Raw genomic sequence first — 11,229 nt, forward strand, 5'->3', positions numbered from 1 at the left:
AAGTTCTCACTAAGGAATTGAATGTTCCTATTTATTACTAATTTACATTTATCCATTAGTTAAATGGTTAATTTCACACATTTTAAATTAGTTTAATCATATCAGCTTTGACCAAACACAATGCTAAACGTTCAGCGAGTGCCACAGCAAACAGCATCAAGTTTGACTATTTAGGGACCAAAAACCAGATTCCATATGTCACAGCATTGTTTAAGGGGGGAGTGGGGAATCGATATAAGCCACACAATATCGTGGAAAAAGACACGAATAGAAGCACATGGTAGTCTATCCATAAGTATAGAAACACATTTTTATTAGAAAATTTCTGAGAATAAATGTTATATGTCGTTTATGGTACTTTGTACAGAGAGGAGCTGTTCCAGGCCCTCTAGTGGATAGGGAACATAGGACGAACCATGCATATTCATTTCCACGCACAAGTTAATATTATTCGAATTCCAAAATTATTAATTGCAATGGCTATTAACAGTACACCAACATGAAGCTCCCAAATTGGTTTTGAGGATGCAACCCTGGACTTGATGTCTTCCTTGCCACGTGGTATGTACCTTGTTATTTATTTCCTACACACATTGAAATGAATCATGGTAAAGCCAAGTTTAGAAAACAGCAAAGAAGTTTCATCAACAAGTAGAACAGTAATATCAGTCTTTTTGCAACTAGCATTGCTCAAATCGGACTAAAATGGCCCGAGGTAAAACATCCCTATCCCAGACACAAACCACAAGGGATGGTTGATTTTAGCATTTCAAGGTATTACACTTCACCGTTTTGAATTCAACCAAAGAATCTAAAATTTTATAAGGATATCCGTCAAGGAACCATACCAAGGGAGTTTAAAAGTATCTTTCCACCATCCTTGTTTTGAGCAATTTGCAACAATTTTGTCCAACCGTACAATGACCTGAGAAAATGTTGGCCTCACAACAGGTGTTGGATCCCAACATTCCTCAATCAACCTGCATGCACCATGATAGTTAGACCATTTTTAAAATTAAACTGAAGCTTGAAGACATAATTTTAACTTTAAAATAGACTAACTCTTTCAACTCCGGAGGATAATGTTTTGTTTTGATCTTGAATGCTGGTCTTTTCCCTTCTAAGCACATCAGTCTAACTGCCTCCTCTGAGGACTTCGGATGGAAGGGCTGTGTACCCTCTATCATCTGGGTCCATAAAGATAATATTTAAAAAAATGTTGAATTTCAACTAATATATGAAGATTAGAGTGATAAATTTAAAAAATCTAAACGATTTTGGAAAAGCTACAGAGTGTTTTTCATGGAAATTGAAGTGCATCAGTAATCTTAGGGAACTACAATGTGATAAAACATACGAAGAAATGTCAAGACAATGTTGTCAAATTCCTCATCCTTCCCCCCCTGCCCATGCCCTTCTCAGCATCAACTCGTGATCTCAGCTCTGTAGATTGAGTGCTTACGACTTGGCTAAAAACTATAGCTAATAGTTAGGACATAACATTTTCCACTTTAGAGCATTAGCCTAGGCATCACTGTTCAGTGTAACTTAAACTCACGTTCTGAAGGCAACAAGAAGCTGACCCAAAGCAATAAAAACAAGAATCTCACAAAGAAAAAACTAATTTGAAAGCTAATTAATCTGATATATGAAACATCATAACAGATTAACATTATCATGGATGATGCAAAAATATGGTACCTCGTATAAAATGAGACCAAAAGAATATGCATCCACACTTCTATCAAAAACTTCATCTTTGTAAATCTCCGGTGCCACATACAAGCCTGCAATGAATACAGCCAAATCATTAATTGAACCATGAAAGATACTTTTAGCAATTCTAATCTTCAAATTTTTTATTAGATTGACATATAATAATATATATCACAATCTTTCTTGTAATGCTTGTTCATTTCTTTACTTATTTTTTTCAAGTATGGATTTTCAAGCAATTTGCATTGAAGGGCCAGGGGAGGGACCATCAAGCTATCAATTTAAAGACAGAACAAGTATTGAGCTATCAATGGAGAAAATTACTCTACAAGTGTTGAGTAATTTGTCAATGAATCTTTAAAACGCAAAGGCAGTTAATTTGTATATATACTTAATTCATCCTTGAAACGGAAACTCCTATTGCATTCGCAAAACTTATAAGTTGAACCAGTTACAATTAAGCTGAATCTTAACGCAAGAAAATGGGACACTGGAAAATAAAAACCTTCAAATCAACTTGGAAGGAGACAAAATCCAAGATTTTATTTTTGGAAATACCCAAAAACTTACTTGAAAGATCAATGTTAGGCTCAGGCTGTACCAGCTGTGCTTCATCAGGTGAAATTAGTGAAAATCTCACAGTGCCAAATCCAGCTATCTTCAATTGCCCTCCACTATCCAGCAAAATATTTCTGGCACCTTACCAAAATTTCATATATTAAAGGAACAGTAATCCCATGAGAAAAAATATAATTCAAAACGCACTCATAGTCATAAATAAACTTCAAATTGTATTAAGTGGTCTTACTTTGGCTTTAAATCACAGTGAATAACCGGATCTGGTTTGCATTCGTGAAGATAGTTCATGCCCCTGATAACAAAAAATTATCAAGATATCTTATATAAACAATCTGGTAGAATCTCCAATAAATTTATAATCATTTGGTACATTGTAAGCTTAGCAAGCCAAGAAAATGACCAAGGCGACTTTCAGAAATCAATGACCATATAAGAAAGATATAATAGAAGTAAGAAAAAGACATGAAAGTTTTTCAAAGGTGTGTTGACAGAGATTTCGTACAGCATAGTCCCTTGAAAATGGTTACTTGCCTAGCAATATCATGACAAAACCGTAGAACTTTTGATGGAGACAAGCGCCCTTTCTTTTGAAGATAGCTTGCCAGGTCACCCTGAAAATCAACATTGATATATGCAAAGAAAGGTGAGTACTTTGCAAAGATACAGAGGAACAGAGAGGGTAAGCCTACCTTAGAATGGTACTCTCTCACAATCATCATGGGTATATTCTGGGTGACAGCTCCAACAAACTGGACCACATTCGGATGCCGCACCCTTTCTAATAATGTGAGTTCATGTTTGAAAGCATTTCTGGGTGAATTATTGAAAAGGTCAAAATTTAGAGCCAATGTTGAGTAAATAAAGTATAGAAACAAACACCAATTTAGACCATCATCAACTTGACCAGAAATCAAAGTGAAAAGTAGTGATATATGCAGTTACTCAGACAGGAACTTATATCATAGCCAACCGGCATCAAACAACCCGGTTGATTGGCAAGAAGCATATCATACAGAAACTCACACAAACATTTTCAATTGCTAAGTTGTATACATACATGGTATCAGGATCTGAATAACTGTCCTTATCAAGTATCTTCACTGCAACCTTGGTGCCATTCCATTTAGCTACTTGGTATGTTCCCTGAAAACAGATTGACCAAACAACAATGAAGAACTAAACAAGAAAGTTTAACATGCATCATCATTCAGCTTAATAATGTTGGATGTTTATAGATTCATGAACTCAATTCCCACAAGTATCACCAACTTTTATTACACATGAAGCATCAGCACATTAGATACTAATAATTACCATTTTGCTGGTACTCACTTGAAATAAAACCCAAACAACAAAATATAAAAGGAAAAATGAAAGATTTGGGGGAAAAAAATAATAAGATTGGTCATCAAAGGAAGCCCAGTGCATAGGTCGCGAAATATGGCAATGCAAATATTTAATGCACAGTAGAAAACATCACATGACACATTACTAGTCATGCAAATTACATTACTAAAGAAAAATGTTATAGCACAGTATCTCAGTTGACCAATTTGAAAGCAACAATGCTCCCTCAGAGTGAGAATAGTTGTGCCAGTTGCAAGTATCAACATGCCTTAATTTCCATGAACAAAACAAAATAGCATGTCCAGGTGGAATCCAAGCTATCTAATAAGCCAAAAAAAGCCATAACTATTGAATAACCAAATCAAATGTAACCAAGTGAAAGAAAGAGAAACATACCTTTGAAATACCATCACTCTTCCGAACCTGTAGCTCTAACGGGTTGAGTTCATATTCCGGAACTTCACGAGGATTTGCAACAGTCATTGGAGTCTTCCTGGTTTTCTAACCACGTCAAAGATAATTAATCAGTAAGTCCCTAAATTGAATCCAACATATTTACACTTACTTATTGATCCATGACAAACAAATAACGATAGAACAATACCGGCACTTTCGCTCCCCGAGCCTTCAACATGTAATAAATTTCTGTATTTCCATAATATTTGGCATCGGCGGCCGCCTGCACATCCACACATCCATCACCACTTAACACAGAAAATCAAATCAATTTTGCACTCTCATCCAATCTCAAAGATTTGTATGTTAAAGTTTATTGAATTTTATAATAACTATCTTAAAAATCATCTTTTGATTTGTTTAATCTTTACAATTAAACTCATCTTAATAATAATAGAGTTTAATCATCATACACTTTTTATATAATCAACCAATCAAAGGTCGGATGATTTTTATGGTAATCATAGGTATGAGTTAATGATTTTTCTGTAAACTACCTTAAAACTTAAAAATAAGTTATACTTAACATTATTTCTAATTGAATGACGGTATAAACGCTCCTTATACTCATACGTTATAGGTGTATACTGTCATCATGAATATAAACGCTCCTTATACTTTCAGCATACAGAGTTGTAAAACTATTTTCTCTTTAAATAATTATTATTATTATAAAATTAACAAAATTATTATTCGTGACTAAAATTTTTTAATAAAAAGATAAGATAATAGTAAATTAATATGGCGAGGAGAGGAGAGAGTGAAATTACGGTGCTGCCCCAGCGATCGCGAGCGTCGAGGTTGGCCTTGCGGGTGAGGAGGAGCCTGGCGACTTCGACGTGGCCTTCGCAGGCGGCGACGTGGAGGGCGGTGCGGCCGTCGAGGTCGATGCTGTTGACGTCGATGCCTTCGTTGAGCAAATCATCGACTCCCTTGGCGTCGCCGCGGCAGGCCATGAAGAGGAGCTGCATGGTGGAGTCCAGGTTCTCGGGCACGGTGAGCTCGGGCTGGACGGGGCCGGGGCTACGGCGAATAGGATCGAGAGAGGACTGGCGGCCGATGCTGAAGCGCTGGTTGTTACGCCGGGGATCAAGAGAGGCTTGGCGAGTGAACTGGCGCGAGAGGTTCCTCCGCAGCGACCCCGACGAGAACTGCCGGGAGATGCCGCGCTTCAGCTGCGCGGCAATGCTTTCCATGGCGGCGCCCCGAGGAGAAAGGATTTGGCAACGCAACAACAAAAAACTTGGCAGAAATGAAAAGAACAAAGAGCGTGCTCTACATGTTGGAATGGAACCAACCCTTTGCAGGTTCGGTTCTGTTCTCTTATTCCAAAGAGAAAATGAATCGCGCCAGGGATGGAGGGAAAATATTAACGCCGAGAATGAGAATAAGAATAGGAATTCCTTTTCATTTTTATTTTTGGCTTAAACGCGATTGCGATAAAGATGGCGCGGATCTCTTTTCTTCTTTGACTGCTTCTCAATTATACCAGCTGGTGCGTCCATGGCTTCGGTTGACTTACGGAGACTCCTTTTCATTGCTTTCCAGAGTTTTTCTTTTTTCTGAAAAATGAAATTTTCCCTACCCTAAAACATAAAACTAAAACATTCATAATTGCGTTAGCATACAGGTCTAATGGAAGAAGCTACTTTCCTAAAAACAGGTGTTTAATGTTTCATTTTCCTTCAAATTAAATTGTTTTTAAAGGATAAGGCTCGTGGGAAAATTATTTAGTTAAACATTAATAAATGTTTGATAATTTCTCTTAAATTTGATGCTAGTAGCAACTTGCTAAAAAAATTTAAATATAAACTTCCAATATTGACTGTCCATTTGTTTATTTTTAAACACGATTTCAATCCTAAACTTTGAAGTCAAGCAACCCGTTAGGATCCAGCAATTTAATTATAAAATAACTCATACGATTTGTCTTCAATTGACTATAGAAGTTTATTACACTATGTAGTAGCAATATTGATTCTCATTTTGGGAGATTTTTTATTTATTTATTTACTTCTTCCACCATTTCTTACGTTATCTCTCCTGTATTTTTCTTTAATAAAAGACACACAAATTGGATTTTTTTTTTTATTGTTCATTCACAAGTTGGATTGACTAATTTATTAATGGAATTATTTACATTAAGCGATGCATGTTAGCATGCATGATATTTTACAGTAAGACTTTGAGTTTAAATTTTATATAGTACAGAAAACCTTTAGTAAGAAAGTGTTTTTTTTTATGGTAAGATACTGATTTTATTAACGATTATAAAAGATGGGTACATCTTTCAAAATTTAATAATTCGATCACGCAGTTTGACTCATTCCAGATAACTTGACAAAAAAGTTTAAATAATTCTGACTCCATGATTCCTGCAGTTTGACTCATTCCAGCCAACTTGACAAAAAAAATTAAATAATTCGATCAGTTCGTAACTTCGTATATAAATGCTGATTTAAAAACTTTAAATTTAAATAATGTTTATGTTATAACACTATAAAACATTTAATCACAAATCATTTGAATAGTTTTAAAATAATTATTTAAAAATTTAATAAATTTATTATATATGACAAAATTTTCATGTTATTGGTGTATAATTATTTTTTTTCATAATATAATAATGTTTAAATATAACATTTAGGTTTTGATATATATTTGATTTTTTTTAGTTCTTGATAAAAATATTATTTTTCTGAATCTTCAATGTATTGAAAGTTTTAGTTTAGATCTTTGTTAGTCAAAGTGATAACATGATATCATTTTGATAATTAATATATATTAATAGAGTTATTAAGATGATATCAAGTCAGTTAAATGGAAATTAAAATAAAAAATTTAATATATCAAACATTTAAAATAAAAATTAGATATATATCAAAGATCTCAAATATATTTAATACATGCATTTACATTTACTGGATAGTAAAGATATTTTCAAATTTAATCACATGATAATTATATATAATAAATTTATTAACTTTCAATATAACTACCTTAAAATTCATATTATAAATTATTTTTAATCAGATAAAAATATACACACTTTTACACTGACTATTAAAATAAACTCCGTAAATAATATACTTTTTTATAATTTTAAGAATTCAATTATAATGTACTAACAATTACAGAGATGTTTTACATTTCATTTAATTATGTATTGTTCTGTATTTGTTGATTTTGTAACATTATTTTAAAAATATATTTTAAAGTAATTAAATTTTAATTGATTGATAAAGCACATGAAACTGTAATTTAAATTCACAATTAACTTGCTGCAAATATAACAATAAGTCTCTAATAGAACTATAATTAAACACGCTTTCAAACTTACAATGAAAGAATTCATCGCAGGGAATGCTGATAAGACAAATTAGTTATAAAACGACTAACTACATATGGATTTCCTTTAAAAAAAACTACATCTGGATTCAAAGTCTTCCCTTACCTATATGTCGTATGGCTATGATCAACTTAAGAAAAACAATTATAAAATGTATCTTTTATATTTCAACTAGCAAGTGTCTCATAAATTTTTTATTTAAGTAAAAATTATATTTTTTTTTGAAAAATAATAATTTTTAAAAAAAAATTATAGTTTTAGAAAAAAAATAATTTAGCATTGATTTTATAAAATAACATATGCTTTAAAATGTTTATTTTTGAAGTGCCATAATCTGGAACGATTGGAGTGTCAGTCTAGATTGTTTGATGGATTATACATTACTCCATCACTTGGTTTAGGATTACAGATCAAGGTGTGTCTAAAAGTAATAATTATTGTACATATTGATATTCTAGTTTGTTTTTTGTTTTTGGTTTTATTGAATCTTGTTGAATGGCGACCAATGTCTTTGGAATACTTGTTGAGGAATTTAATTTTTTTTATTGGAATTTATATTAGAAATATATTGAAAAACATAGTAAATGTGTATTAATATCAATTTTTAACGAAAAAAAAAACATTTTTTATGGAGAAAAAACTATTTTTATTCCTTAACCATTTGCTTCTTTTTTTTTATTCCATTGTTCACTTAATTATTTTTCTATTCATTTATTCTATACGTGACTATCTTTCTCTTCTTTTTTACATGCTTTTTATTAAATATTGTTTAGTGCTTACGGTATCTCACAACTAAAATTAAAGAATAATATTTTAAGTTACAAATATCCATTTAAGTTACATTTTTCACCAATATATATATACACGAACCTTTTAAACCATTTTTTTTTAACTACATTGTTAAAATATATAATTATTTATCAATCATACTATATTATTCCTTCTATCTGTGCAATACCTCTAATCTAAATGTGGCCTACATTAATCACTACTCACCTAAAAAAATAATCACTTCTCACCTAAAATATAGAAAGATAGCCACACGATAGTCCTTGTAGGCCACCCCCTACTAAATCATTAAAGAGTTTGAAGGTTTCAATTCCTTTCTTTTTTGCAAGAGACAAGAGAAGATGGAAACATATGCAAATGTCATTTTGTGCGAGTGTCACTTAAGTTATGCTAGATGGATTCTTTAGTCATGCATGTTATCCAATTGAAATGTAACACACAACACGCATTAATTCAAGGTGTCAGCGTAAACTTTTTCTCTCTTGAATGTTTGATGTTTCATTTCAGAACATAATATTTTGTTTGTTTCAGTTGTTTTATAATGATAGTGCATATTTTTTTTGTGGAACATAGTTTAGTTAAAGTCATGCATAATTGAATTTACAAATAAAATTGTACAGGAATATTATCTCATTCCAATGTCAAAAAGATATTGAGTAAACTAATTCCTTAAACATGAATTTAAAAAAATATTTAAATATTATGAATTTCTCCTCTCATCTTTCATTTTTAAATTGTATAATTTAATCTTCATAATTTTCTAATTTCTTAATTTTTTTTATCAATTTGCTACTCGTCTTGTCAACAAGTGTTTATACGTGTCTCTGAATAACAGAATATTAAAAAAAATGATAAAAACTTATACTATTTAAAAAGACTAAAGGTATGAATTGAATTGAGATTTTTAAAGATTTTAAAAGATTTTTTGTCATAAAAAAGTTTTGGTATCCGACCAAAGGTTTTAAATAATATAATTTTTTGCTGGTTTTTTAAATAATATAAATAAATACCGTAGTATTTCATCAAGATAATCATGATTTTTTGAAGTGTCAAAATTTGATAATATTCTATTGAAAATTTTTATAATTTAAAAAAATCTTCTAATATTAAAAGAACATACAAATTTTTAATAGATTTTGTATGATTTTTTAGTGAGATGTGTAATGATATGATATAAATATCATACTTGACCAATAATCTCACTTAAACTTTCTTCTCAAATTGGTAAAAAAAAACTTTCTACTATTTTTGCCTTTAATCAACTTGTTTTGATGAATTAATTGTATGTGTCCCCAAAAAGACACTGCCAGAAATGCATATTTGGATACTTGACCTTTTTTGTTGTCTGGCAATTTAAAAACATAGCAATGAATAATATATTCAGCGTAATCATTTCTCCGCCATTAGTGTCATATGGTTGTTAAAAAACAACTTTACTCACATTGGTTTGGCCATCTGAGAATCCAACTCCACGGTAAATTGTTTGAAGTCACGGTTCTATGGTTTTTTTAATCAGCTAAATGTTAGTAGTTGATATTACTAATGGGGAAATTCCCTCCTCCTTCTTCCTTTAACTCTCATTCTCCCTTCAACCATCAATTCATCCTTATAATTCCATGTTATAGCAATCCCATTGGAAATTGCCCTGGTTTTGCATACACAACTGAACAAAAGTCAATATTAGAGGCACAAGAAACCACAATAATTCCTAAACAATTTTTTCTTACCAAAATAAATTATTTTGCAAAACTAATTTATGAAAGTGGGTATTTTACAAAACTATGTTAGATAAATAGTTTTGTGAAACATGTTTTTACCAAATAATCTATTTTAGTAAAAAAAAAAAAAGTCATCCTGTAAACATTCCTCCCACACTCGTAACCGGAGGTGGAACACGGTACCTCCATTTTTTTAATGTATAATGTTAAATTAATTGTTTTTATTTGAGGACTTTGATTTTAGAAAAAACAAACTAAATATTAAGTTGTACATTAATAAATTATTGGTCTGAATACCAGTGGACTCAAACAAGATCTTAAATTTGAGCCTTGAATAATAAAAAAAAGGTGATTGAAAAATAAGACCTAATAAAGATGAATAATTAGATTTTTCAATAAAGATTAATTATTGATAAAGTCGATAAATATTTCATACCAACAACATAATATAATAAAAAGAAATATTGAGTTGTACAAGGTGTTTGTCAAATTTCATTTTATTAAATTTTGGATTTTTTTTCTTATAAATAAATAGTTAATGTATATTTTATTATAAAATCATGACCAAATGATCTATTTGATCTTTTATTTTATATTTTTATTGAGTTTTATTTCTTATCTTTTAAAAAGTTTAATTTGATCATTTATCTTATTTTTTTATTCAGTTTACTCCTTTATTTTATAAGAATTTATTTTGGTCATGTTATTTTTTTTTCATCTTTTATCTTTTAAAATGTTTTATATTTGAGTATTTATCTTTTTTTATTCAATTCGATCATTCGATTCATTTAAGATTGATGTCTTTGATTATTTAAGAATGAATTTTTTTAGTTAAAAATAAAGTGGAGGGGAAGGGGAAAAAACTAAACAAGAAAAATTCATTTTTAAATGATTAACAATGTTCATCTTAAATAGACTAAATGATCAAATTGAAAAAAAAATTAAGATAAATGACTAAATTTGAACTAAAATATAAGATAAAACATCAAATTAAACTTTTTAAAACATAAAAGACTAAATTCAAACAAAAAATAATATAAATAATTAAATTAAATTTTTTAAAAGATAAAAAATAAAATTGAATAAAAAAAGATAAATAATCAAATAAATCATTTAGTCTAAAATTATCTACCTTGTATTTGGTTCCTTTTTTTTTTGTTGGGTCTACCCCATAACAACTTTCTTCTTTAATATAAGCATAACAATTCAACTTAAAATCTAGGTATATTTTTTAATCCTTATAATTTATATTTTAATTATCTTTTAGTTCTTATA

General features: G+C 30.3%; 1 protein-coding gene across 3 annotated transcripts; it reads right to left on the reverse strand.

The window, feature by feature from the left end:
* Positions 1–308: 308 nt before the first annotated feature.
* On the reverse strand, positions 309–5,762 carry LOC100784109 (integrin-linked protein kinase 1). 3 transcript variants are annotated; one of them, XM_003531244.4, is made up of 12 exons: positions 4,869–5,754; positions 4,247–4,321; positions 4,039–4,143; positions 3,353–3,438; positions 2,985–3,105; positions 2,827–2,906; positions 2,525–2,587; positions 2,287–2,408; positions 1,702–1,787; positions 1,063–1,187; positions 849–980; positions 309–584 (listed from the first exon to the last, which is right to left on the reverse strand). In XM_003531244.4, exons 1-12 carry the CDS (start codon positions 5,292–5,294, stop codon positions 578–580), a joined length of 1,428 nt encoding a protein of 475 aa, XP_003531292.1. In that variant the 5' UTR covers positions 5,295–5,754; the 3' UTR covers positions 309–577. The 3 variants fall into 3 exon arrangements, 2 of the variants coding, with proteins under 2 accessions (XP_003531292.1, XP_040874071.1); XM_041018137.1 differs by having other exon boundaries at positions 2,827–3,105; positions 4,869–5,755; XR_005892550.1 differs by lacking the exons at positions 309–584; positions 849–980 and adding an exon at positions 1,358–1,476 and having other exon boundaries at positions 1,060–1,187; positions 2,827–3,105; positions 4,869–5,762.
* Between the last annotated feature and the right edge of the window lie 5,467 nt (positions 5,763–11,229).

Source organism: Glycine max, chromosome 8 (genome assembly GCF_000004515.6).
Source record: "Glycine max cultivar Williams 82 chromosome 8, Glycine_max_v4.0, whole genome shotgun sequence".
In the NCBI taxonomy this organism is placed as follows: domain Eukaryota; kingdom Viridiplantae; phylum Streptophyta; class Magnoliopsida; order Fabales; family Fabaceae; genus Glycine; species Glycine max.

Bases quoted from the DNA above. Each gene is read 5' to 3' on its own strand.
- LOC100784109 (XM_041018137.1), bottom strand. From the start codon at position 5,294: ATGGAAAGCATTGCCGCGCAGCTGAAGCGCGGCATCTCCCGGCAGTTC. The intron at 4,322-4,868 runs GTAATTTCACTC...GTGGATGTGCAG, and splicing joins GCGATCGCTGGGGCAGCACC to GCGGCCGCCGATGCCAAATA. The intron at 3,106-3,352 runs GTATGTATACAA...TAATTCACCCAG, and splicing joins TATTCAGATCCTGATACCAT to AAATGCTTTCAAACATGAAC.